This window comes from Furipterus horrens, unplaced genomic scaffold, assembly GCF_987537825.1.
Source record: "Furipterus horrens unplaced genomic scaffold, mFurHor1.1.pri manual_scaffold_12, whole genome shotgun sequence".
NCBI classification, from domain to species: Eukaryota; Metazoa; Chordata; class Mammalia; order Chiroptera; family Furipteridae; genus Furipterus; species Furipterus horrens.
In genome coordinates this window covers 329,327-357,318 of record NW_028327182.1, presented here as the reverse complement: position 1 = coordinate 357,318, position 27,992 = coordinate 329,327, and the positions used below count along the sequence as shown (strand labels likewise).

At 50.9% G+C, this 27,992-nt stretch overlaps 1 protein-coding gene across 2 annotated transcripts; it reads left to right on the top strand.

Moving 5' to 3' along the window:
- The first annotated feature begins 100 nt into the window (after window positions 1-100).
- BCL2L13 (BCL2 like 13) lies at window positions 101-27,988 on the top strand. 2 transcript variants are annotated; one of them, XM_090258396.1, is made up of 7 exons: window positions 101-265; window positions 2,484-2,658; window positions 11,490-11,597; window positions 14,332-14,488; window positions 18,654-18,723; window positions 20,996-21,139; window positions 27,296-27,988. In XM_090258396.1, the coding sequence occupies exons 2-7, from the start codon at window positions 2,538-2,540 to the stop codon at window positions 27,986-27,988; spliced, it is 1,293 nt and encodes a 430-aa protein (XP_090114522.1). In that variant the 5' UTR covers window positions 101-265; window positions 2,484-2,537. The 2 variants fall into 2 exon arrangements, with proteins under 2 accessions (XP_090114522.1, XP_090114523.1); XM_090258397.1 differs by lacking the exon at window positions 101-265 and adding an exon at window positions 272-333.
- Window positions 27,989-27,992: the final 4 nt, after the last annotated feature.

Sequence of the window (27,992 nt, the reverse complement as noted above, 5' to 3'; positions counted from 1 at the left end):
GTCTGCGCGAAGAGACCTCCAGGACTCTATGGCTTCTACTTCCGCTCGGGAAACCGGAGCCGCCTTTTCCGGCGACCCTGGGCGCCCCTGGCGCTGCGACGCGGGCGGTGACGGAAGCACGCCGGCGGTGACGTAACCTGCCGACATGGCGGCGGCGGTAGATTAGGGCGGCGGGACGGAGCCGCCGGCACCACTGGCGGGAGGACCCCGTGGGAAGCAGGTGCCACTGCCGCCTCCCGTGCCAGCTCTCGTGGGTCGGGGCCAGGTGAGGGGCGTGGGGCTGCGGGCGTGCGGAGCGGGGCCTCGGCCAGCCCCCGCGGCGGCTTTCACGAGGTAGGACGGTGTCCGGAGACGGCGCCGGGCCGCAGGGTGCTCAGCGGTTCCGAGGACGCGGGAGTGTCCGTGGGTGTCGCCCGAGCGTTCTCGAAGCAGATCTGTCCGGCCCGGTCCCGCCGCGACCGCGCGGAGACCCGTCACCCCGAAACGCGGCCGCGCGGTCAGAAGCAGGCGGTCCGGGGCTGGCCCCGCGGTCCCGGGGGCCGCCTCTCGCGGCGCCGGCGGCGTGTGTCCTCTCGTCCCTGACGTGCTGGCCCCCGTGAAGGTGGCTGATGGGGGTTGCTGCCCCCGCTCCCGCCGGGTCGTCTCCGTCGCGGCGTCGGCCCTCTGCCGCCCCAGGGGGACCCTCGCCCCTCCCCGTCGTGGGCTTCCGGGGCGAGGTTGTGGCCTCGGCGGGGAGCGCTCGGAGTGCTGAGCGCGCCGCCGACCGCGCCTCCTGCGGGCTCCGGGGGAAGCGGACCGAAAGCCCGTTTGCGGGGCGGCCCAGGGCGGCCCGGGGGCTGCCAAGAGCCAGGCTGTTCTCTCCGCCCCGACTTGTCCGGGGCCTGGGGCCGCCGCCGCGCCCGCGTCGGCCTTTCCGCGCCGGGAACTGCAGCCAACCGTGCACGGGCGTGGGGGGGGGGGCGGGTGCTCCGCCCCCGTGACCCGGCCCCTGGCAGCCGCCCCCGCGGGGCACAGCGGCCCTGCGCTGACCTGCCCGGCCGGTCCGTGCCCGGCGTTTTCCCCCAAATTCACTTCGTTGCGGAGGTTGCACCCCGGGCGTTGGATTCCGCGGGAGGGTCTCTGAGGTTGAGGCCCCAGATAGTTCAGACGTGCAAAACAAGCTTTATTTATCTTTCTATTACTCACCGAGGATATGGTTATTGATTTTCTTTTTTAAGAGAGAGAGAAGAGAAACATCGATCAGTTGCCTCCTGTCCGCGTGCCCCGGACGTGCGCCCCGCCGGGACTGGCCCCGAGGCCCTTCTGCGCTCGGCCGGCCGGTTGCCGGGCGCGTTGGTGTGATTTCGTAGCAGCGCCCCCAGAAGGCAGAGACGGCGACCGTCCTCGGACGGTTCTCTGTTTACTTGTCGCAGATCTTAACCCTTGGCAGCCTTGCCTGTCTTCGCTCCTACCGTTCGGTGACTGTCCAGGCCTCTCTCTCCCTGGGTGCGTGTTGAGCTCGTAAGCGGCCCGTACTGTTGCACGGTGAACACAGAGCTCGTTGGAAGCCTCTCAGAAGACGTTTTGGTCGGAAACGGTTGGGGAGGCACACGGGGGGTCAGTCACTCACGGGTGTAACGTGCAACAGTGACTGTGGTTAATACTGTCGAGCCCTGACCCGGGGGCTTGCTGGGTGGGCGTCACCCGCAAACCCCAACCGGACCCGACGGTCATGGGTTCGATTCCCATCAGGGCGCGGGCCTGGGTTGTGGGTCGTCCTGGTCCGAGCATTTTCAGAGGCAACTGTTCCCATGTTTCTCTCTCTTCCTCTGTTTTTTTCTCTACAAATAAATAAAATCTTTTCAAATGAAAGGTACCTGGCAGATAAAACCACTACTAAGTGTAGGTGAGAAAGGAAGAGCTGCACTTGTGCTGATGAGGGGACACGTTGGGAAGCCTGACGAAGGTATTCAGAAAGGAGGGCCTTCAGCAACCGCCCCGAAGCTAGTGGTCCAGGCGGGCGAGGACCCAGGAGGAGCCTACGTCCGGTGGCTTCCCTGTCCCTACCGTGGCCTCCTTGTGTGCACGTCAGAGCTGGGTGTCTGCCCCAGGCCCACTTCCAGCCACGGGAGGGAGCGCCCATGTTGCAGATAGAGCTCCAGCTCACATTCCTGGGGCTGAGACAGATCACGTGCTGTGTCCCCTTGCAAAGGAGCCTGGGGCACAGAGGCTGCAGCTGAGGGCCAGGGACCTCGCAGGCCCTGTTAGTGAAGGAAAGGAGAGAGCATGCGGGCGGGGGGTCATGGCTGGGGTTGTTGCCGTAGAGGTGAAAGTGGAGAGGTGATGGGTGGGGAGAGGGGGAAGGGGCTTCTGATCTCACGAGTAAGTACGGCTTTAAAGCGTGCCTGGAACGTCTGACAGGTGCTTGCTTGGCGGACTGGAGTCCAGAAGGCGCGCTGGCATGTCACCCACTTTACACTGAACTGGTGCATTTCTGTCTTTAGGGTGCACACGTCTCCGTCTGTCCACAGACCTTCTGGAGCTCCACCGCCCACCCCATGGCGTCCTCAGCGGCCGTGCCCGTGGGCTTTCACTACGAGACCAAGTTCGTGGTGCTCAGCTACTTGGGGCTCCTCTCTCAGGGGCCCCTGCCAGGGCAGAGCCTCTCCTCACCCCCAGGTACTTCCTTGGCAGAGGGTGGTTCTAGTGAGGAGTGGCAAGGGCTTCCTTTACAGAAGTGTGTGTATCTGAGTAATTCGTATTTATGGTTCATGTGCTTAAATGACACCAACAAGCTTTTAAGTGAGGAATAACCTCTCTTTCCTTCTCCTGATCCATTCCCAGAAGCCATTACTGTGAATCCTTTTTAAGAGCTTTATATTTTATTTATTGACTGATTTTTAAATCCTTACCTGAGTACATTTTTTTATTGCTTTTAGAGAGAAAGAGGCAGGAGGTGAGGGTATAGAGCAGTGGTTCTCAACCTTCCTAATGCCGTGACCCTTCAATACAGTTCCTCATGTGGTGGGGACCCCCAACCATAACGTCATTTTCGTTGCTACTTCATAACTGTAATTTGTTACTGTTATGAATCGTAATGTAAATATCTGATATGCAGGATGTATTTTCATTGTTACAAATTGAACATAATTAAAGCATAGTGACTAATCACAAAAACAATATGTAATTATATATGTGTTTTCCGATGGTCTTAGGCGACCCCTATGAAAGGGTCGTTCGACCCCCAAAGGGGTCGTGACCCACAGGCTGAGAACCGCTGGTGTAGAGAAATGGTAAGGGAGGGAGAACGAGAGGGACAGAAACATTGATGTACGAGAGAGACCTCAGTTGGTGTGTTTTGCACGTGCCCTGACTGGGAACTGAGTCTGCAACCCGTGCCGGTGCCCCGACCATAACACCCAAGCAGGTGAGCCAGGCCGGCCAGGGCTATGAGCCTAATATCTTAAATGACTGGCCTTGGAACAGATAAAAACCTGCTAAGTACATGTAAATAAACAGATCCATCTCACACTTAATAAGACGTACATTAGAATTACAAAGTGAGTTTTCAATTTATAATACAGTTTAGTTCCTTGAATTGCCTTTTTTCAAGGATATTAGATATAAACAATGAAGTCCTATATCTGATGGCTTTAAAATTTTCTTTTTAATTAACTTTTAAAATCTGCATCCAAGAATGTGTATATTGAATTTAGAGAGAGAGAGAAAGATAAAGAGAAACATTGATGTGTGAGAAACATCATTCGGTTGCCTCCCACACGTGCTCTGATCAGGACTCAAACCCACAGCTTTTTGGTTCTGGGGATGGTGCTCTAACCACCGAGCCGCCTGGCCAGGGCAGGTATGTTCTGTTTTTTTTTTTTTCTTAAGTCTTGTTTATTTACTTGTTTGTTTATTTATTTATTTTTAGAGAGAGGGGAAAGGAGAAGGAGAGGGAGAAAAGCATTGCTGTGTGGTTGCCTCTCACGCCCCCAACCGGGGACCTTTGGGGACCTAACATGCAACCTAGTTATGTGCTCTGACTGGGAATCGAACCAGCGACACTTGGTTCGCAAGCCGACCCTCAATCCACTGAACCACAGCAGCCAGGGGTTGTTCTTAAACATTGAATCATATTTTAAGTGCCCTACTATTCAAAACAAAATTACATCAAAATGACTTTTTAAAAAAAAGTATTGATTTGAGAGAGAGAGACAAACATTGATCTGCTGTCTCACTGATGCATCATGGTTGCTTCTTGCATGTGCCCTGGCCAGGGATTGGATACGTGAACCCGTAATCCTGGCCTATCAAGACAGTGCTCCAACCAACTGAGCTACCCAGCTAGGGCTTCCTTTTCTTTAAAAAAAGTAAACCTCTTATTCATTTAAAAATAATTTCATTTATTGATTTGAGAGAGAGACAGACACAGATTTGTGATCCACCTGTTGATGCATCACTGGTTGACCCCCTGTATGCGCCCAGACCGGGGTCACGTCGCTGCCTTGGTGTGTGTGTGGCCGGGGGACACGCTCAAACCACCTGGGCTGTGGGCCGGGCTTCAGAGAGACTGAGGACGCCAGGCATCTAATTTACTGCCTCACCAGACGCAACAGCTGTTACTTTCTGTTGTCTTCTGATCTTTATTAACGTGCACACGGGTTTGCACAGTTGCAGTCAGTTATTTGTGACATTTTCCGCTCAGTTTCATCTTAAAACATGTTTCCATGTTCATTTCCTTTATTGAATGTCTAGATGTTCTCTTTTAAAAAAATATCTTATTATTTTTAGAGGGTAAGGGAGGGAGAAAAAGGGAGAGAAACATCAGTGTGTGGTTGTCTCTCATGCGCCCCCTCACCAGGGACCTGGCGTGCAACCTAGTCATGTGCCCTGACTGGGAATCGAACTGGCGACCCTTTGGTTCACAGGCTGGTGCTCAATCCACTGGACCGCACCAGTCAGGGTTCTGTTTTTTTAAAAATTAATAGCACTGCTATAACATTTTTTGTCTCCATTGAAGCCTGCCTAGGTCCCTGGCTTAAATCAAAAAAGTAAACTTCAACTTTCATAAACAGGTTGGGAGAAAAATAACCAATTCTTGGTGAAGTATGCTGGAAACTCGCCCCTGCTGGCTGTGGCCAGCCCGCGGGTCACTCAGTGCAGGTTAGACGACAGTGCTTCTGCTCACACCGACTTTCTAACCTTATTTACTTTTGCTAAATTTGTATCTAGAGTCAAACCACTGAATCGAAGAACAATACTACTTTCCCGAGGGCCTTGCCACTAAAAATACATGTGTGGCCTATGGAATGTCATACGGTGTAGCGTGTCCTTTTAAGTTTTCATACGTCTTCTGAAAAAGTCGTTGTAACTGCTGAAACTGCCGACCCCAATGTCTGAGCCTCAGGTGAGGAAGCCAGTGAGCGTTCCCATGGGGGATCCCTGGGGCCAGCCGACCAGCGCCGGCAGTGGCTGAGGCACAGACGGCTAGCGCGCCTGTGGTGGGGGGGCTTCACCGCCTTCAGTTTGGGAGGAAGATCCTAGGCCTTACTTTTATGAACCATGTGGTTCTTATCCTTCAGCCTCCTCGCCCTCCATCGGAGCCAGAAATGGACCCGAGTTCGTGGTGGGTTAGAGCCAGATGACAGGGTTCCCAGTCTCGCCGACACCAGGGCACCGCTCAGTGATGCTGGCTGCCCAGCCCCCAAGCACTGCGGGCAGCATAAGGAGCCCCTCCCCAGGGCCGCAGTCACGCTGCAGCCATTGCCCCCGGGCGGGCTGCCACAGTGGCTCAGCATCAGGACCGTTAGGTCTTCGGGGTGTCACCTGAGCGAGGGCCTAGGGGCACTGGGGGCTCCTAGCAGGTGGCTGTCCTCACAGTCTGCCCTCCAGAGGACATGAGCTCCCCACCATGTCCACGTGAGTGGGGCGACGCTGCCCTGCAGTTCTGGACCCCAGATGTAGCCAAGGGGGCCAACCCCGGGGGGCCCTGGATCTCAGGCTCTCCAGGAGAAGCTGGCAACCACGCGAGGTCTCCCCTTGAGCCGGGTGGGGGCTGAGCAAGGGCACTGAGACCCATCTGCTGGCCGTCCAGGGCTTGTGCCAGCTCTGGCTCTGGTAGCTGCAGCGCAGGACAGGTTTCTAAAATCAAAAGTAAAAATAAAACACAGTGTGACACAGAGTGCCCTCCTGTGCCATGCTGTTATAAATAGGATGTGCTGTCGTGGTCACCGTGCACTGGGGGTGGGACTGGGCTCAGGGTCACGAAGCAGCAAGTGTGAGGAGGCGAGACAGGGGTGGTGACTGTGTTTGGGACTCAAGATTGCTGTCATGTTAAATGCCTTTTGTTTTTTCCTAAGTGAGTGACGTGCTGTATACAGATTTTTCTTTTCTTTTTTTTACATTAAAGAATCGACAATTATAGTTGACACTCGGTATTACTTTAGTTTTTGGTGGTTTTGTTAAAGTCTGGTTTCTTATTTAGCAGTCCAGTATGGTATCACGTCGGAGCTTTGCTTCTGCTGTGGAGTGAGGAATTGAACCATGGTATCTATGTCCAGCAGGTTTTTAAAACGCAGTTGCGATGAGTTGGGTTGTCTGGAGCAGCGTTGTCGAGACGAAGGGCCTGGACACTTGTCAGAACAAAGCTCATGGCCTTTGTGCTTTTACTGCATCCTCCTGCTAACACTGACATGCCTCCGCGTGGGGACCGTGGATTTAGGACGTGCTTTATTCTGGAAGGTCTAGTCCACGCAGCTCATGTAAATTGGTTGGTTCAACACCCACTGCGGAGCCCTGAGTGCCCTGCAGGGCCGGTGGGCTGGCCGATTGCTGACCCCGCCCCAGTGGACACGGATGTGGGTAGGACTTGGAGGCTCCAGTCTGCCTATGTTTCAGGTGTTCCCCAGGTGTGTGGCATGGGCTTGGTGCTGCCTGGGTGCTGCGGCCCAGCTCTCTGCGCATTGACCGTCTAGAAGGGAGGGTGACGATGTGAGTGCACAGGGTCAGTCCGTGTCGCTGGCTAAGGCAGCGGCCTCTCGTGCCCCGGCAGCAGCAGACTTTCCGCTCAGGTTTTCCGTGTGGCTCATTATCCACCCTGACATCCTGTGCCCAGTCAGCATCCTGTCTGTGTCATGAGAACAGGTGTCCTTTAACCCGCTGTTCTTCTGTGTCCTGCCGTTGAGGCGCAGGTGAGGACCAAGGCCCGGCTCTGCTTTACTCTGTGCGGTGTGTGGGCGTGGGCGTGGGCATGTACAGATTTTCCAGTAGAGGCAGATGGCAGACGAAACATTCCTATGTCCCTTGTTTTCCAGCATGCGTCAGCAGTTGTAACCTGTGTTTTAGAATTCAGTGTGATTTTACTTACCAGGTGGTCATCTTTCCAGTCTTGTTTCTGTGTGGTTTGTGGGAGCCATGGCAGGTCCTCCCGTGGTCCCAGTGCCCCGTCTTCATGTCATGGGGAGGGTGGCCGCACTGCCCCGTCCAGGGCTAGGTGCCAAGTGTGGGCCTTCCTGCGCGCTTGCTCTTCCTCCTCCTCCTCAGCGCTCCCCTCGCAAGCCCTTCACCACAGACGCTCCAGGGCCTGCCCCGTGGGGGTGCCTGGTCTGCACCCTACTCTTTAGTAGAATGATTTTTCATTCTCTCTATTTCTTTTAACTCTTGTCATTTGCTTTTCAGTTCTGCTGAATGTATGCAGCTTCACTTCGTTGTCTTTTTCTTCAGTGTGGTCTCCCCAGCCAGGGGGTCATCTGCACGTGTCCATCTATCACGGTGGTCCTTTGGCCTTTGCTGCAGTGACAGGGCAGGGAGGTGCACTTGGTTCCAGGAAGCCAACTCTGTCTCTGAGGGGCTTTGCTGCCTGTGCGGGGGAAGGCAGCAGGAAGTGCTGTCCCTGTCGGGTGCAGCTCTCTCTTAATGAGACTGAAGGAGAGCCAAGGAGGTCGCCCTCAAGTGCAGTGAAAACAAATAGCCAATGCTGTCTGGAGACCTAGGTTGTCTGTACATACTTTTCTGATGAAGTAGCTTCACATGAGGATAAAATCGGATGCAGAGAAGTGGAGGGCCTACCTGTCATGTCAGGAAACTAAAAATAGATCCAACAGGCTGTAACCTTTGGCAAGTGTCTGAAATGTGTAGGCGTTCTGTTTCTGATTACGGACAGGTCAGGAGCAGGCTGGCAGGTGTTAAATGTGAAATGTTTTTGCAGAACTTAAAAGGCTGCCCAAACGTTTTCAGCATGACTGCTCCCCTTCTTCTGTATGGAAGCAAGCGTGTTTGAAAGAGCATCAGTGCATGTAAAAAGGATTCTCTTACAACACTTTCATTCATTGTAGCTCATGACAATAATTGATCACACCTCTGTCATTCTTGAGAATGGCAGAGATTATTTTAGGAAAAAGAGTGAAGTCAAGACACCGAGAGGCAAACCACACTGGGAAACATACAGAACCATGGAACATTGGTATGTCCAGGAATGTGGCCTCTTAGTGAAACTCCTTAGATGAATATTTTGTGAACTGTTCCCTTTATTTTTTTTATCCTCACCTGAGGACATGCTTATTCGTTTCAGAGAGAGGGAGAGAAACCTGGATGTGAGAGAGAAATATCGATTGGTTGCCTGTCGTAAGCACCCCGACCGGGACCAAATCCACACCCAGGCCGGGAGCTGAACCCGCAGCCTTTTGGTTCATAGGGTGACGTCCCAGCCCACTGAGCCAGGGCTGTCACCTTACATTTTAACATGAGCTGCAATGTGTGGCTCCAGAGCTCACCTCCCACTGTCCTGAGCTGCCTTCCAGGAAGCTAGAGAGAAGAGGATAATTTCATTGAAAGGAATACGATTGACGTTAAGTGAATTTTCCAGCCTGTGTTTCCTTGTTTTAATAATGTCACCGCCTCCTCTGGAGGCCACTGGGCCTGGTGTGCTGTGTGCTTCAGTGCCCTGCAGACCCGCCGGAAACTGCAGGCTGTTCCAGAAGGAAACGGACTCTGGTCATAAACAGTGCATGAGGGTTATTAGGAGTGTCTGTGAGCGAAACAAGCAAGTCTCTAGAAGACAAGTAGTCTACGATTCTTCTTACATGAAGCACTCAGAGTGTCCAAGCCACAGAGCAGAGCAGAGCAGTGATTGGCGGGGTGGGGGGAGTTGGTCAGTGCAGGGCTGGTATTTAGTGGGTGTAAGTTTGAGTTTTACAACGTACAGGAGCTCTGGAGACGGGACGCGGTGCTGGTAGCTCAGCACTATAAATGTGTTTGATACGACTGAATTATATGCTTAAATTAGCAAAGGTGGCAAATTTTGTGTGTATTGTACCACAATTTTTTTAAAAACTGGGAAAATAAAGCCCATCTGTAAAGATAGACTTTTATACTTCTGAAAATTTATAAAGATTACCTTCTTTGGGGGATACCTTGTCTTCAGATTTTGCTTAATAGAATGTATGTTTTTATATAATGTTTTGATTTCTTTTAATTTTTACTTTTTGAAGGATTATTTTTATTTCATTTTTGTACGGAGAACCCAACGGTGTAATTAACCCAGCTTGGCTCTGTGAGCCCTGACCCTGGACCCCGGACGCTGCCTCACCAGAGGGGGCAGATCTCATTCTGTTTGCCATTGCCATTGGTCCAGAGAGCTTCCTCCAGCTCAGCCAGAGCCCCTTGTCCTCCGGGTCAGCCAGCAGGAAGGCTACAGAGGGGCAGGTCTCCCGGGGACCAGACGCCCAGCCTGCCCTTCCTCTTGATGGTGTTGTAGGGAGCCCTGGTCTTCGGCCAGGCCCACTCGATGGCATCCATGTTGTGTGCCATCACTGCCAGCCGGGCCTCGTGTTCTCCACCGGAGTGGTGACAGTGTTGACCCCTGCTGGGAGGGCAGGGAGACATCCCTGCAGCCCTGCAGCCTTCTTTCTCAGCTAAGGCTGCTTTGTCTGGGGCCCATCCCTGTGGACCAGCTTACGCAGCTGTTTGGTGGTCCAAGGCCTGGGTGACGCTTACAGAGACCAGCCTCCTGCTGCTACATTTGAATGTAGCGGGACCATTTGGCAAAGCGGGTGAGGTCCCTTTGCGGCTGGATTTCTGTCCAGTGCCAGAATTCTTGGGCCTTTTCTTAAACGAGATTTACCATGTTCTTGGCCGCCTGCTTCTTCATGACAGCAGGGGCCGGCCCCACCTTCTTCCCCTTGGTATCTTGGGCGGCGGGAGGAGAGCTTATCTAATGGCTCAAGTTCTCACATGTGTAGTTGCACCCAAGGTATTTGAGTAGACACAACAGGTAAGTGAAATGTCTAGTTCAGCACATACGTGTTAATCGCAACATTGAGGGGACGCTTCATGTTGCCCTTCAACTAGAAATACCAAGGAGTTTTATATTTTCCCCAAAAGTAGTTTCAGCTCAGAAGGAAGGTGTTTTATGTGGCCTAAAGGAAAATTATTTTTGTCAACTTTAAAGTTGAAAACTCATCAGTGACTCTTAAGATACAGAAATGTTTAACCTTCTGTTTGTCAGAGGTATTTTAAAGACCCATAGATGCTATAATAATCAAGTTTCTTGGCCTAAACTAATAAGCTTATCTTTCTTTTTGTTTTTTCTTTTTAAATTTTATTAATTTTTTTTAAGAGAAGAGGGGAAAGAGAAACATTGATTTTGTTGTTGTTGTTCACTTATCTATGCATTCACTAGTTGATTCTTGGATGCCCTGACCATGGACCAAACCCATAACCTTGGCATGTTGGGACACAAAAGCTTATCTTTGAATTCAGATTTTTTTTTTTTTTTTGCTTGCAAAAATAAAAACATATAAAAGGCTAATCCCTCTCTTTATAAAACTTGTCAGTGGTAGGAAGCAATGAACAACTGGGAAAGTACTGAAAACGCGTCGATAACTTAAGTTCTGAATAGGATGAGTGGGCGCTCTCGTATCTGGATTCAGTGTTTTAGATGAAACTCTTCTCATACCTGCGGCAGGAGAGGCTCGTAATTGTCAAGTATCCGGTCTCGTTTTCTCCTCCAGACTCTTTGCCTTAGTTCTCTATTCTGTGCTAGAGACCAAGACCTTCCCTTTCCTTTCACCACATGAGTATGTCTGTGGTTTTCTTCAGTGGGAGGATGTAAGTCTTTGATGGGAATAGGCTTTCTCCTGGGCTAAAGTTTACATGAAGGTACGGGACCCTGAAGGTCTCTATCAAAAGCTAGTATCACTGACCTAGACAGGCTTTCAGGTTTCCATTTCTGTAATGTCCCCGAGGTTTCTGAGAGCCTTCCCTCCTGGCTGCCAACCAGAGATGGAGCTGCTGGCGTGAAGGGCTCTGCCCTCGGGCTGACCGTGCCCAGTCCCAGCTTCTCCGCAGAGCCGTGGGGCGGCCCAGGCCTCCTTCCCTCTTTTCCAATCCCTCCCAGCCACCAGCTGTCACAGTGCGTTGTAATTGAATATTTCTGACTTAATTGTTTAAATACTACCCATAGGCTAATGGTCTCTCTCCTCTGTCAATAGTAACCTTTCTGTTGGTTTCAGGAGTTCAGCAAGATGTAGCTTCACAGTCTCTGGATCGAGAAGTTTTATTAAAAGTTAAAACTGAAATTGAAGAAGAGCTAAAGTCCCTGGACAAAGAAATTTCTGAAGGTCTCTTTATTCTTATTTTCCTAGTTAATTAGATTCTTACAGTTGAGTGTCCTCAGCATTGCACGACTTCGTTGGGATAGGGTAATGAGGGCAAAACCAGTGGCTTCTGGTTCTCCTGCCCTGGGGGGGCTGTTTCTCCATGTTCCCCACCTGCACCAGCAGCTCAGGTCACATGAAGGCACTTTCCCTTCAGTGCGGTTTGGTAACAGCACTGAGGGGGCCGATGTCAGTGAACTGCTTTGGTTTTGCCTGTGTCTGCGCTCTGGGAAGCTGTAACAGTGACACAGTGTAATTTTATAACCATGTGTTTTGTACTTAACGTTACATCATGAACTTTTAAAATAGTTATTTTACTGTATGAAATTCCATATATTGAATGACCGTTCTATTATTCCCTTATTATTGATTGGGTTGTTTCTTGTTTTGCCTTCCACAAATAAAGGTGCACTGGACATCTTTTAATTTTTTAAAGATTTTATTTATTTACTTTCAGAGGGGGGGAGGGGAGGGAGGACGGGAGAGAGAAAAACATCCTTTGGCTGCCTCGCTCCCATCCGAACCCAGGCCTGTGCCCTGACTGGAATTGAACCCGGGACCTTTTGATTCCCGGGCCGGCACTCAATTCACTGAGCCACACCAACCAGGACAGACGCGTTGGACATCTCGCCCAATGATTTCTTTTATAGCTTTCTTTCTTTATCGATTTTTAAAATATTTTATTTCTTTTTAGAGAGAGGGGAAGAGAGGGAGAAAGGAGGGGAGAGAAACATCAATGTGTGGTTCCCTCTTGTGCGCCTCCGACTGGGGACCTGGCCGGCACCCCAGGCCTGTGCCCTGACCTGGAATGAAACCGGTTTGCAGGCGACGCCCATCCTTCCGAGGCCCGCCCGCAGCTCTGCTGAGATCTGTCTTACACCATAAAATTACCCATTCGGGGTGTGCAGTTCATTGTACTTCGGGTGCAGCCATCACCGCGGTTTACATTTAGAGCATTTTTAACATTCCAGAGAGAAACACTAGACACATCAGCAGTCACTTCCCAGGCCTGCTAGTGCCCCCGTGCGAGCGGGCGGGCACAGGGCTGGGGCCGCGCGCTGGGGCCTCTCCAGGGCCATCCGCGTGGCCGCCTGTGGCGCTCTTCCTCGCAGTCCGGTCACGCGATAGCCAGTCGTCGTGTGGAGGCGCCACCTTCCGTGCCTCCGTTCCTCGCTCGATGGGCATCGAGGTGGTTTCCCCGTGGTGGCTGTGACACATGATGCTGCTGTGGGCATTCCTGTGCAGTGTTCGTGGGTAGATACTGCCCAATGATGTTTAACGAGGAAAATTGTCAGTCGTGTTTATAATCCGTTCCCCATCATCGGAAGAGAAGGAATGTGAATAGGAATTTACAGGTAATCCAGAAACCGAATTTTAATCTTTTATTTTCCTTCCCCAACATTTTTAATTCACCGAAGTTGCAGTTCTGTTTCAAGCCTTCACCCACTTCTGGTAGCAGCACGTGTCCACAGTGAGATGGACAGAGGCCGGAAGACGACGAGCCGCGGAAGTGGCGTCGCGCTCCCCGTGAGCCCCCCGTCAGCGGAGACTGGGCGTTGCCTCGGCGCACGCGGGCTCCGCTCGCACCGCCGGACGCTGCGCAGTTGGCAGCCGCTTGCATCTCCCTTGGAGGCAACACCTTGGAAAGAACAGTGCCCCTCACTATGAGGCGTGCGGCCTTCCAGGGGCGCGCCTGCGGTCCCCGCAGTGAATCCGGGCGGAGACGACGGCTGCCTCTTGGGAGCGGGTGCAGGCTGCTTGCTCTCCTGGGCCTTCCTGCCGGGAGAGAAGGGCGCAGCTGCGTCACGGGAGCGGGAATTGGAGGGCAGGCCGGGACGCTTCTCCCACGTGCGGTTTGTGCCCTTACAAACCTTCGTAGTTTCAACACGTACCCATGTGCAGGACTGTGCAGCTAGAAAGCCCTGGCTGGTGTGGCCCGGCGATTGAGCGCCGGCCTGTGAACTGAACGGTCGCCGGTTTGATGCCCAGTGAGGGCACATAACTGGGTTGCAGGCCACGTCCCCGGTCAGGGGCGTGCGAGAGGCAAACTGGTCGATATTTCTCTCCCTCTCTTTCTCCCTGCCTTCCCCTCTCTAAAAATAAATAAATATAATCTTTAAAAGAGAATGAAAGTAATTGATTCATTTCTCAAAGGTGGAATAAACTGATTTGAGTCTGGTTTAGGAAGTGCCACCTTTATAAAGGTAAAAACAAAACCTTAGAAACAAAATAGTGAAAGAGGGATGATCTCATTGATCATTTTAAAAGACATTTTTAAAATTGATTTTAGAGAGAGGGAAAGTGAGGAGAGACAGATACATGAACTTGTTCCTCTTGTGTCCTGACTGGGGCTCGAACCCACAGCCTTGGCACATCAGGATGCTGCTCCAACTCACCAGCTACCTGGCCAGGGCTCACTTATCATTCATATATGACATTGGCCTGTAGTAATTTACTAGGTTGGTCTGTGCATTTTAACATTTCAGTTTATTCTTTTTCTTCTCTTAAAACTAAGATGTTGCATAAAAACTCTTTAAAAAAAAACCCTCCATGTTGGGGCCCTGCAGAGTTTTGTGTTCCAGGAAAATGGATACCGCACAGTGACCATCAGACCTTCTTAAGGGGCTGATCGCGTCCTCAGCAGCAGGCGCCTTCGGGCCCCGACCCCCTTTATTAACTGAGTCCGCCCTGTGTTCAGCCTTCCCCAGCACAGGCTTCGACCGGCACACCTCACCCGTGTTCAGCCCCGCCCACCCGGAGAGCTCCGTGGAGGACTGCCTGGCCCGCCTTGGGGAGAGCGCGTCCCGGGAGCTGCACGAGCCCTTGCGGAAGGCGCTGCGGACGCTCCTCAGCCAGTGAGTGACCCTGCGGGGGCCGCTGCTCCGTGGGCCCTGCGAGCTCCCCTTGTGCTTTTCCAGAGTCACAGCTCTTGCGTCCCGGAAGTGACGTAACTTCCCACCTGCGTTCGCGTTGCGTTTCCTGCCACGCTGGCCCCAGCGGGTGCCCTCAGTGAGCGGGGGACCCAGCCGCGCACTTGTCCGGAGCGCGCCCAACGTTCTCGCCAGCGGCCAGCGCAGACAGGGGGCCGGGCTGCTAGCCTCGTCCGTGGGGCCCGCGGTCTGTGTTGCAGGCGCCCCCGGTGGGGCTGAACGTGGGGCTGCACACGTGCCCGGGCAGGTGCGCGGTGCGCTCAGAGTGGCGGCTCCTCTGCTGGCCGCGCTTCTGCCCGTCACAGCCGCGGCCGCAGCCACAGCGGAAGCGCGACGCCAGGGCGAGTCTCGTTGCAAACGCCGAATTTGTTTCCCTGATTCTTGGCTCAGAATCGCTACAGAATCGGTGTAAGTTAGAGAAACAGACGTTTTACTGAGGACGGACGGCTGTCTGAAACAGGACGACCTTCGTTCTCGAGGTAAAAGGGCCGCGTTACCGCTGCAGGAAGGCAGCTCCTCGCTGTCACGTGGGGGAGGTTCCACGCTGCCGGTAGAGGGGAGCGGCGTGGGCTTAAGGAGAAGCCGGTGCAAAACCCAGATTATACCCTGGAAACAGCGAAACGAGCACCGCATTTGGGGTTTCTTTCCCTTAACGTCTAAAAATAAACGTGGGGAGGAGAGGCGATGGGCTTCGGGACGTGGGCCGCAGGGAGTTCGGAGGCGGCGCGGGGCTTCTGGAGGGTCTCGGAGCCGCGCCGCAGGCAGGAGCGGCGGGCGGGCGGCCCGGGGGGTGCCTGCAGCGCCTCGGTGTGGGCGCGCTGATGTCTCGCCTGGGGCCGGCCTCGTGGGAGCTCCTGGGGCCGGGAGTGAAATAACCGAGTGTCTCAGACAGACCAGCTGCTTCCAGTTTTGATACAAACTCTCAGCTTATCCATCTGTTAATTTTAACTTCACTGGGATATTGTAAGCTCCCTGAAGAACAGTATTATATAGTTTTCTTTAAAAACTCTTGATTTTGGAGTCCTTTTCATAATGTACAAAAATATTGATATTTCTACTGCAAAGTAGGTGCTGTTTAAAAAACACGTGTTTGATGAATTTTTTTCTCTAAACCCTGAATACAGATATAATTATTTTTGAAATTGGTACCTCTGATTGTATATCAAATTAGGCCCCTGAATAAATTTTTTTAGAATTATTTTTCTTTTTTAGTATTGCATTTATTGTCAGTATTTTTCTTTACTCAAAGATAAATATTTTTACTGTTAGACGTATGTGTAGATGTTTTATTCACACAGTCTAAAGGACATCAAGGGGCTGATAGCAAAGCCGAGGTCTTTTCTTTTTTAAGGAATATTGAACCCGACATATACCCTGTTTATCAGTCAAGAAGAGGCGCTCTGTTAGATCTGCACCACTTTTGAAGAAAATGATTGTGATTATTGGAAATACACTTCTGGAAGTCATTAAGTGCTGTTACTCATACCTGGAAAATAACTCTGATGATGAACCAGAATTACTGTACGGGTTCATGACATCTTTTAAGATGGACAGTGATCCCCACCCCACCCCCACCGCCGCCTCTCCCCCGGTTTTGTTCAAGTGGGACGTTAACCCCACCTCCTCCTCTAGGGGGAGCCTTTTCAAAATGTTCCCCCACCCCCCATTTTCTTTCTTTTCTTTTAAAAAAAGTTTTGTACTTACTTATTTTCTTTTTGAGAGAGGAAGGAAGGGAGAAAGAGCGGGAGACAAACATGGATTGGTTCCCTTGCACCCACCTCACCCAGGGACCGAACCTGTAACCCAGGCAGGTGCCCTGACTGGGAATTCAATCTGTGACCTTGCAGTTTGCAGGACGATGCTTCAGCCAACTGAGCCCCACCATCCAGGGCTCCCCTTTTATTTGCTCTGTTTGAAATAGCTCATCAGATAGGGCTGATTTTTCAGCTACTTATTTTTCTATCTATTAAGATTTCCTTTGAATTTTTACTTTTTTTAAAAAACTTTTTATAAAAGATTTTATTTATTTGCTTTTAGAGAGAGGGGAAGAGAGAGAAAGAAACATGGATTGATTGCCTCTCACACACCCCCAACCGGGGACCCAGCCCACAACCCAGGCGTGTGCTTTGACTCGGAGTCAAACCAGTGACCCCTCAGTTGTTGGGCCGGCACTCAGTCCACTGAGCCACACCAGCCAGGGCTCCTTTGAATGTTTTAATCTGCTGGATTCTTTATGTGCTTATATGTGTGTACATACAACGTTTCAAGTCACTTTTCAAATTCTGAAGGAGGCTGAAGTACTTTATCCTGATGGCCACACTCCCAGTAAGGCCCACGGTGACCCACACAGCACCCAAGCTCAGGTCAGGAAGTAACCGGTCCTGATAGATTCAAGTAAAGCAATTGGTTTGTTGCACCCACCTGTTCATGCCGCACTCACCGGCTGTCCCTTGTGTGCGCCCTGCCTGGGGGTCCAACCCACCACTTGGGCGCACTGGGATGACACTCTGACCAACTGAGCCAGCTGGCCAGGGCTTCCGATCCTTTTTCCTGAGGTATCTAGACCAGCGCCGTCCAAAAGATGTAGTGCCATTCACGTATGTGTAAGTAAGAGTTTTAGCAGCCACATAAAAAATTAGATTAAGTTATGACTTTTTAAAAATATTTTAACTTAATATATTCAAAATAATGTTTTAACATATACTCTATAACGACTTATTAATGAGATACGTTGCATTCTTTTTCCCTCACTGGGTCTTTGAGATCCGGGGTGCGTAGGGCATTTTCAGCACATCAGTAGTCACAGGTAGCATCTAGACATGGTCACGGCAGCTGTCAGCGTCCTCAGTGCAGGAGCAGGGGGGCTGTTGGAGCCTCGTGGGATTGGGTGTGAATTCCCACGTTGCTGCATGCCAGCTGTGGATTTGGGGTAGTCTCTTAGCTTGTCTGAGCTTCAGCTTCCTAACATGTAAATGATGGTGTGAAATATATAAAATATCAATGTGTAAAAATAGAAACCCTAACAGGAGGCTGCCAACAGTGACTGGTAGCTTTGTCAGTCATCCATATTCACAGGCTGACGTGGTCACAGCCCAGAGTGGTCGGAGCAGAAAATACTTCGGATGGATTTTAAAGTGAGACTGCTCTCCTTTTTATAGATACGTGAATGATTTGCCCGCAAAAGGGGGAAGTAAACTTATTAAATCTGTTACCCAAGCTATTGATGCCTTTGAATTAGTAACTTGGTTACCAAGTATCTTGGTGGTGGTTAACACACACAAGACACGAGGACTTCGGCTGTGGGGCTGAAGTCCCTCAGTGAGCCCCTGAGCGCGGCTCTCGTCGCTCTGGCCAGGACCGCTCAGGGACGGACGGAAAGGCTGCCCGCCTGCCCGCCAGGGTTTTCGGGCCCAAGACACCAAGTTAAAAATAGAGCTCCGCTTACTGACCTTGTTTATTCCAACTTCTTAAGGCCTCACTTTGAAAAGTATTCCAGTGACATCTGTCTTTAATCTCTAAATATTTTAGGTTTTTTGTCTTTAAAAAATTAAAATTATGCTTTTAATTTTATTATTTGATCTCATATTAATAATCCAACTGTTTATGTTTATCTGCAACGTAGAAATCCAGTTGGATAGGTTTAAAGCGATTATAAAACATTTTTTATTTTTTTTAAGGATTTTATTTATTTATTTTTAGAGAGAGGGGAAGGGAGGGGGAAAGAGGGAGAGAAACATCACTGTGTGGTTGCTCCGTGCGCCCCCAGCTGCTGGGGACCTGGGCCACAGCCCAGGCCTGTGCCCTGACCAGGAACTGAGCGTGCCAGCCAGGGTTACTGTTATTTATTATGACTTGTTATGTTAACTGCTCTCCCAGACCAGCGGCATGCATGTCAGCCTGTGGACGAGGCAAAGAAAAGCACGTCCCAGATGTTAAAAGCCCCATCTCTTATAAAACAATGTGTTGAGTAATCTTGGTTACTTTTGCAAAAAGTCCATACAACATTAGAGTAACGACTGTAGATTTATTCATGTGGAAATGTGGAATTTTCCTGCTTCATGACACAGACTTTTAAACACACTTCCTACAGGCCGGTGACATATCAGACGTACCGGGACTGCGCCCTGGAGACCGCAGTTCATGCCCGTGGCTGGAACAAGGTATCGACCGAGTTATCTTTCCTCTGACACAGTGTCAATGTGTTTATGATGAAGTAGGGAGGAGTTGCTAGAGCACCTGAGAGCCCTGCTAGAGCTCTTTACTTGATAGCTCTTTACTTGTCAAGTGGGTATTTTTGATTAAAGCGGATTTAGGTCAATGCTGCAAGGTTCTGCCTGGCCCCAGGTATGTGAGCCCTCTCCTTGGGGACTAAAATTAAGACAGTGGTGAAAGAGGATCACGGATTTTTTTAAAAACGTATTCTTTTAAATTTATTTTTAGAAAGAAGGAAAGGGAGGGAAGAGGAGAGAAACATCAATGTGGGGTTGCCTCTCGCACACCCCCAACTGGGGACCGGCCTGCACCCCAGGCACGTGCCCCGACCGGGAATCGAACCGCGAACCTTTGGTTCACAGGCTGGCGCTCAATGCACTGAGCCACACCCACCTGGGGAGAGAATCACAGATTTATCTCCAGATAATTATATAGTAAAACTAGGGCATCTGCTTTTTAATATGGAAGAGGTGCATTTAAAACAAAGAAATGTAAATATTGTTTCACGTAGCAGTTATAAAATGTTTGCAAGTTATTTCCCTAAGAGGTAATAGAGCTTGAATGTGAATAATTTTAAAATGTTGCATGTTAGTAGATTATTAAGGGAAATTAGAATCTTTTTCGGCGCAGGACATCCCAGGCCTTGGAGGTAAGATGGTGATGGGGACGCACAGCTGCTTCTCGCTGCTTGTGCTGCGATCGCACGGTGGCTGGAGGAGCAACAGGTTTTCCCAGTTGTAGGGGAGCCTCCTCGTGCGCCCTTCCTTACAGTCCCATACCCCCACGGGTGTTAACAAGAGGTTGTCAGTGTGTTCTGGGCTGGAGTTGGCTCAGATGGGCAGAGAGGAGGCTGCGCTCTTCCTCCCAGACCCACACCGGTGCCCTTGGGGCGGCCTCCTCGTAGAAGCCAGAGTGTTCGGGTGATAGAAACGCACTGCCTGTTCTGTTTGTCTTCCTCTGCAGAAATGTTTTCTAATTTCTCAGTTATTACTTTGGCAGTTCAGCAGCAAGGAACTGGAATTGGTTTAATTTCCTTTTGCATTTCTTTTCAAGTCCTTTGGATACTTCTTGATGTTTTCGAAAAAAAGATTGCATGCAGATGGTTAACTGAAAATGCTGCTTTTTTTTTTTTTTTTTTTTTTTTTTCAGTATGCAGCTTTTTGGAGAAGGCAAGGCACTAGAGTTGTTTCGATGATTTTAAAATACTGAGCCACAAGGTTATTAGCGATGATCATGCTTCCTTTGGTTTTGATGACTTTCATAAGATAGGTCATCATTTTGAAAGTCCTTATTTTCCAGTGTGCAGGTTTGGCAAAAGTAGGTTTACATTTCATATACAATAATACAGTAATTAATAGATAGTAATACAAGAACAAAACTGTTTTGTGTACTCACAACCATAAACTTACTTTTTGCCAGCCCAGCACATCGCATCAGGTACAAAAACTACAGTAAGATACACATTGAAAAATATTCCCTACCCTAATCACCACTCTGCTTAGGCTACCGCTGTTACCAATTTCTCGTCTATTTTCCCAGAGAGATGAATGCATGTGTTCATGTATATCTTTTTGCACAAAAGTTAAGATGATCGTCCGCACTCTCCAGGATCTTGCTTTTCTCGCCGAAGGTCGAGGCTGGTGACTGGGCATTGAGGACCTGCATCTGTGCAGCCGGTCCCTGTGGCGTTGTCTCCAGGCTCCGCTGTGTGGAAGCGACTCTCGGGGATTTCGTCATAAACGTGTTGCTACACACCTGTGCACAAGTTTTTTTATATCATTATTCCCAACGCCCTAAGGCAGCGAGTTTCAACCTTTGTCATCTCATGGCACACATAACTCCTGAAATTCGGCAGCACACCGAAATGTCCTTTTTTTTGCCGATCTGATGAAAAACAGTTATAATTTTGATTCATTGACACCAGATGGCTGCTTTGTTGGCTGTCGTCATTTTTTAATTTGCCGCTCTTAGGGGAAAGAGGTCAGTGCCCCTGACCAAACAGGCATTGCCCGTTGTAAAAATCCTTGTGCCCTGAGGTGTAAAACCCGTGTGTGCGCTTCACGGAAGTTCTCATGGGGCCGTTGTTCTGGTTCCCTTCCTGTAATGAAAGTGAAATCCCGTAGTGATGCACCAGAGTGTAATTTTCAGTAGGGGAATGTTTACAGAATGAACTGCAGGAGTTTCCATGTGTGTTCTCACGCTCTCGTCTTTGCCTTGAAGATCTTGGTGCCCCTGGTTCTGCTGCAACACATGCTGCTCGAGCTGACACAACGTGGGCAGGAGCCGCTGGGAGCGCTGCTGCGGTTCGGGGTGACGTACCTGGAGGACCACGCGGCGGAGTTCATCATCCAGCAGGGCGGCTGGGTACGCACCGTGGCTTTCAGCATCTTTTAAAAAATTAAGTGTAGATTTAACATCGTTAATATCATCATGTAATGTTTTCTCATACTGATTGCGTGATGGTCCCTGGAAAGGCTGTTTTAGAGCTTCAGGTAAACGGCTGAGATTTTACGTGTAGTGACTTGATACGTGCTGTTTTTAAGTACTGCTAATTATGAAGCATTTCATACTAACGAAAAATAGGTGATGAATCACTAAGGGATGAAGAGCAATAAAATGAGCACGTTTGTCAAAGGGCACAGCCGACACTCTGGAATTTCCCTGTGTGTCCCTCCGGGATTTCTGCCTGCTTCACAAGGGTGACTCCTACTTTGTTGGTTTTTAAAATTATAATTTAAACACATATATCTGCATACATATACATAAACGTGTACATATCCCTAGGCCATGTGTTATTTGTATGTTTGGAACTTTATGTGAGTAGTTTCATACTACATGTATTCTGTAGCTTGCTTTTTCACTCAGTGTATGTTCTTGAGATTTGCCAGGTCATTGCTTCTCAACCTTTTTTTTATTTTCACGCCTCTAAGAATCCTTTTCAGACATCTTTATCCTCATTATCCCCCTCCTGCCCCATGAAATGTTAGTATCAGAGATATAAGTCCATGTCTTGTGGCGTGTTGGAGGCCACAGGATGTTGTAATGGTCAAGATGCCCCCCTCTCCAGACTAGCCTTTACCCCCGAAGTCGTCCCCGCCACTCGGTGCGTGTGTAGGCTGGAGCTTGGTGTTCCATTAGGTAAGTACCTCACGGTTTGTTTGTTTATGATTTGTTCACCTGTTATTGCCAGGCATTTTCACTTTTTTTGCTACTACCAATATTCTGTTAGGAACGTTTTTGCACGTAAGTGCGAGAGTTGCTCTGGGTCTGTCTGTACTCCAGGTCGGATTTCCAGGTCCAGGAGTGTAGACGTGTTCTGGTTTACAAGACAAAACCAAAGTGTTTTCCAACTACATTTTTGGCAGTTTATAAGAGTTTTTGTTCCTCTTCATCTTTTCTAACATTTAATATTGTCAGACTTAATCAATTTAAAGTCATTTATTAAAATAAGATTACTTTGGAATAATTTTAGATTTATAAAATGTTATCTGGTGTTTCTCTGTGCTGTCCCCCAGTTTTCCTCGGGGTAGCGTCTTACATAACTGTGGTGCCTGTGTCGAGGTGACTGAATTTCCATACTGACTTTATATCCAGTAAAGTTGTTAAACTCTTATTAAATCTAATTATGTATTTCTAGGTTCCCTTGGGTTTTCTACATAGAAAACCACACCATCTGTGAACAATGACAGCTTTTTCTTTGATGATTCTGCCTTTTGAAAAACGCTGCACTAACCAGGGCCTGCAGCACAATAGCAGTGGGTGTGGGCATCCTTGTCTCTTCCCCGGTGTTAAAACGAGGGCCGTCCGGCTGCATTAATCTCAGTGAGTGAGGCCGGCCTGTAATTTCTCCTCGCTGGTCTCCATATGATGGGTGCGCTGGCTTCATCAAAGAAGTTGGAGTTGGGAAGAATTTTTCTCTGCTTAGGAGTAGTTTATATGTGATTGAAATTATTTGTGCCTTTCTTCCTACAATGTGCCTGTAAAACCACCTAGTGTTTTCTTTAAGGGAAAGTTTCTGGATTTTCTAGTCAAGTTTTGATAATATTTGTAGGATATTATCCCAGAAAATTTTTAGTTATGTTGACATAGAGCTGTTTATTATATCCTTTTATATTTTAGAGGGGATGATACAGTGCATTTTTATTTCTAATTCTCTTATACTTCTTTTTTTTTTAATTATTTTTAGAGAGAGGGGAGGAGAGGGAGAGAAACATCGAAGGGCCAGAAATACATTGATTGGTTGCCTCTCACACGCCCACAACTGGGGACCTGGCCCGCAACCCAGGCCTGTGCCCTGACTGGGAATCGAACTGGCCACCTTTTGGTTCTTAGGCTGGTGCTCATTCCACTGAGCCGCACCAGCCAGGGCTAGACTACTCATTTTTTAAAAACCATTTTATTTCGGAGAATTTTAAACATACATGAAAGAAGACAAGACAGTATAATGACCCCTCATCCTGTCGGCCTGTTGTTAGCTTGTCACTTACGCTCTATTCACACTCTGGTTGCTCCCACTCTTTTTTAAAATTTTTAATTATCACCCGGGGATGTGTTCATTGATTTTGGAGAGAGAAGGAAACATCAGCATGAGAGAAAACTATCGGCTGGTTGCCTCCCGTGGGTGCCCCGACCGGGGAGTGACCGCAGCCCTCCAGGGCACTGACAGCGCTCCAGCCTGCCGCGCCGCCCGGCCAGGGCACGTTGCCTCTTAATATGATTTTGAAGTAAAATCCAGACGTCATGTAATTTCATCTATAAAAATTTCAGTATGGATATCTAGAAAATAAAGACCCTCCATCACCATACTTTATATCAAAAAAATTAAAAACTTATTTTTTCATATCAAATATCCTGTTAGTATTCAATTTTCCAAATGTCTCCAGCCTCTGTTTTCGTCTCTGCAACTTACAGAGCTATAGTTCCCTTTGTATCCTGTTCTTAATTCCTTTTTGTTTTTATTTATTTAAACTAATTTTTTATAATTTTTTTATTGGCCATGATTTTTTTTCTCGTGTCTTTTTTTTTTTTTAATAACTATAAATTCAAGCTTAGGGAAGGTTCCCTTTCTCTTGAAAATTAAAACAAAACAACTAAGCTTTTATACCGTTTACTAACCTTATCTTGCTTTAAGAGAGAGGTGGCAGTTATCATGCAAGAGTAAAGATTATAGAGCATGAGGTAGAAGTAGGTGCACAGTGTCTGCACAGGAAATAATGAGAATTAATAAATCATAATAGGAGAATAGCTGCAGACCTGCATTTGCCCTGCGCTGTGCCATGAATGATGCAAGTCCAGGTCTGGGGGCAGTGAAAGGAGATGGTAACGCTGTTGACAAAATGGTAATTTGTTGGTGACGTTTGCAGAAAAGAGCCCTTGAAGGTTTCTAAAGGACAGTCACCTCTGGTAGGAAATAGCGGCGTGTCTTGCAGGCCACAGAGAGACTGAGGCCAGTGAAATGCCCGCACGGAGGCTGAGGCAAGCGTGGGCGGGAGTGGCTGGAACTGGGGCACGTGGCGGGTGCCACTGGCCATGTCTGGTCCAGGGGAGCTGGCCTTGCTTTCTGGGGCGGGCAGTGGGGTGCTCAGTCCTCTCGCAGGTGCACGCCCACCTCAGAGCAAGGGGCGTGGAGTGAGCGCCTGGAAAGATGCTGCTAAGAAAACCCCCTCTCCTTACAGCTCCACCCTCCCTCAGTCTTTTCTTCATTGGGATTTGAATTGACGTATGTGCACTGTCCTTACCAGTCACCGGAGATGGCCAGGCCTGTGGTTTGTGCGGGTGGGGCCGCAGGTCAGCGGCAGTGACGGTGAGGGAGCAGCTCTGAGTCCTTGCACTTACGTGACCTTCCCGGCACCTTCAGAGATGGGGGTCGGTGGCCGCGGGGGTGGCCGCGGGGTTGGGGGCAGCTGCTGAGTGTTTCTTGTGAAACGGTGGAAATGTTCCGGGACGGGGTCCTGGCAGAGTGTCACTGCACAGCCCTGCGGACACCAAAACCCTGGAATTGTGCGGCAAAAGTGGCGGATGATGGTTATGTGACTCTTACGGATGTTGGGCTCCAGGCTAAAGACGACAGCCAGTTTCTGACGGTACGTCCCTGCGCCCTGCCGTCGGCTTCAGAGACACTCGGGGGGCTGCTCCCCCGGCTCACGGGGAGTTGGTTGAGTGTCCTCTCGTCTCAGGCTCCTGGGAGGGGGCGGAGCCCATTGATGTCACGTTCTTTTTTTAATGGGAATAGGTTTTTTTTGCTAAGTCATAACCATTGTAAAGAATTACATAAGACACTCGCGCTGCAGAAACAACTGCCCCGTGTTGGTTTGGAGTGTAGCACCGTCCCTTCTAAAGAGGGTTTGTTTTCAGTTCTGCGGCGCCTCTCTCTGGAAGAGAGGGGAGAGGAGGCCCGTTTAATTGCCTTCTTGACCTGAGGAAGGGTGTTATTTCAAGCTGCTTTTACTTTGTAAGTTTTTTCTACCTAGATGGTATTTTATTTTTTACTTTTATTAGCATTTATTTTATCCTGACTTTACTCCTGGGCCATGGGTTGTTGCGTCTTCATTTTCCCGGGGATACCTTTTTCCCCTGTGTGCCCTCCTCTCTGGTTTAGGAACAGTCTGCTCTTCCTCGGAAAGCATCGTCGCGACGTGGTCGGGAGAGCGCGTCCGGCCGGGGCGCTCAGCGCTGCGCGCACCTTGGCAGCTGTTCCGCGGGCTGTGCTCAGGGACCAGAGAGGCTTACGCGCGGCGTTCCTCTCGGCAGTCTTCAGCACGTGCTGCAAAAACTCAGCCCTCTTGTGGGCCTGCTCCCAGCCCCGCTGTTCGGACAGCCCTCGCCTGCCAGCTCCACCCTTGTTAGCGGTGCAGTGGCTTCTGTGAAGGCGCTCCCTTCACAACATGCTTTTCAAACACGCACACCCCGGAGGGCCTGGCAGTTTCAGGAGGTGTTCTTAACGTGAACACGAGGATGTGATCTCTCAGTTTGCATGATGCTGTGGCGTGACCTCTGAAAGTGAGTTGTCAGATCAACATCAGAGGTCACCTCAGGCCGCTGAGAGCTCAGGAAAGGTGCCGTCACGTATGGAGTGCTGGCTGAGCTCTGAGCACTGTGTCTAGTCCCGTCCCCATCCCGTTCAGTCGGTCGTTCCTGTTTGTGTTTGAAGACATGGACAGCGAACAGGTCAGGCGAGGCATTCCTCGGCACACGCTGGTCCGCGGTGGGATCTGGGCCGGCTCTTTGTCACTGCAGAGACCGCGTCGCCTCGCTGTGCGGGTTGGCCGCGGCCTGGGGCCGTGCTGGACTGTGGTCCCCATCGGGGCCTCTTCCTGAGGTTGCAGAGGGACTGGGGGGCACCCAGGGCCCTGAGAGTGTGGCCGTGCTCTTGGCTCGGTTGTGAGCAGGGAGGTTTCAGGGACTCCTCGCGGCACTAGACCCTCCGTGTGCACAGGCAGCGTTTGGTCCTGATGAAGGCGTCACATTAGTCTCCTCTCCGTCCCAGTCACACTTAGGGCCGCCGTGCAGACTTCGTGGACCTTCCCATGGCTCCGACCCCAGCGGCCCTCTCCTGTCTCCCTGCTCACGTCCGACCTCTGGGCTCCCCGGGCGCCCTGCGCTCGCACCTGCCTGGGGCTGGGTCGCGAGCAGCTCCTCACTCACATGCCGTCTTCCCGTCTAGACAGTGGGTGTGTTGAGGAGGAGGAGGAGGTCTCATTCTTGGTTATGACGGGCGCCTCACGGCACCGACTGGGCCCTGTTCAACCTACTGCTGACCGTGGAAACGAACCCCGGCTCTGTCTGCTTCCAGCAGGAGCCCGCGTTCCGCGGCCGCCCTCAGCCTGGTTGTGAGGCGGAGCCGACTGTTGTTCTGCAGCGCAGGCTTCCCGGGCCAGCCGTCCCGCACGTCCTGCCGCATCCAGCTCCTGGTTCCTGGCTCGGTCCCGCTCCTCCGCAGCCCCGTCCTAGCGGCGCTTCCTGTGCGCCAGGCATGGCTCACCCTGGGCTGCCTCCTGCCCCCTCTCCTCTCTCTGCTTCTGCGGGTGGCGCGCCCTGTGTGGCTCTCACCGTCAGGTGCTGGGGGGGCAGGCACTGGCCCCCGCAGGGCCCTCAGCCCTCCCCACCGTCCAGCCTGCACCGCAGCCGCTCCTGCCCCGAGCTCTGCACAGCACACTGCCCAGGCCTGAGGGTTGGTTTTGTCCCCTCCGAAGCCAGAGGTTCGCTGAGAGCAGGTTTCTGGCCTTTGTTTTCCCTGCAGTTTGCATTAATTATTGCATTGAGTATCTATAAATTCAGTTAAGTATGAATTAACTTTTTAATTTTTTTAGCTTCAGGGAAACTAGTCAGAGGACCATCTCTTAAAACTTCTTCCTCTGCGTTGATCCGCAAGTAAATGCATTTAATCCAGAAAGCATCGTGGCTTTACACAACGTATTGTGTTTTTTCCTGGGGCTTCGGTCTGGGAAGGAATTTTTGCTCCAGATTTACATGTGCTTAAACGTACCATTCCGTGTGCTGACCAGCCTGCTCCTCTTCTAGGGCACCGTCTTTAGTCTCGAGTCCGAGGAGGAGGAGGACCCTGGCCTTGTGGCCGAAGACAGCAATGACATTTACATCCTGCCCAGCGACAACTCTGGGCAGGTCAGTCCTCCGGAGTCTCCCACTGCGACCACTTCTTGGCAGTCGGAGAGCTTGCCGGTGTCCCTGTCCGCCAGCCAGAGCTGGCACACCGGGAGCCTCCCCGTGTCCCTGGGTCCTGAGTCCTGGCAGCAGGTCGCCGTGGACCCAGAAGACATCAGAAGCCTGGACAGCAACGGGGCCGGAGAGAGGAGTGAGAACAACTCCTCCAACTCAGACATCGTGCACGTGGAGAAGGAGGAGCTGCCCGAGGCCGTGGGGGAGCTGGTCACGGCGCCCGCCGTCCTGCCAGCCGGGGAGCTGCGGGAGGCGCTCCCAGAAGCCCCGGCCCCTGCGCTGCCTGCCACGGAGGGGGCCGGAGCGGCGAGAGCAGCCGCGGAGGAGGGGCAGGCCGTGCCTGTGCCGCAGGCCCTGGGCGCACTGCCCAGCGAGGGGACCGGAGCCCAGAGAGCGCGCCTCCTGGCAGGGCCCACAGATGCCAGGAGGACCCTGCCACAGGCGGGGGGCACCACCGCGCTGCTCTTTGGCGGGGCTGCCGCTGTCGCCGCCCTGGTGGTGGCGGTTGGGGTGGCGCTGGCCCTGAGGAAGAAATAGCACG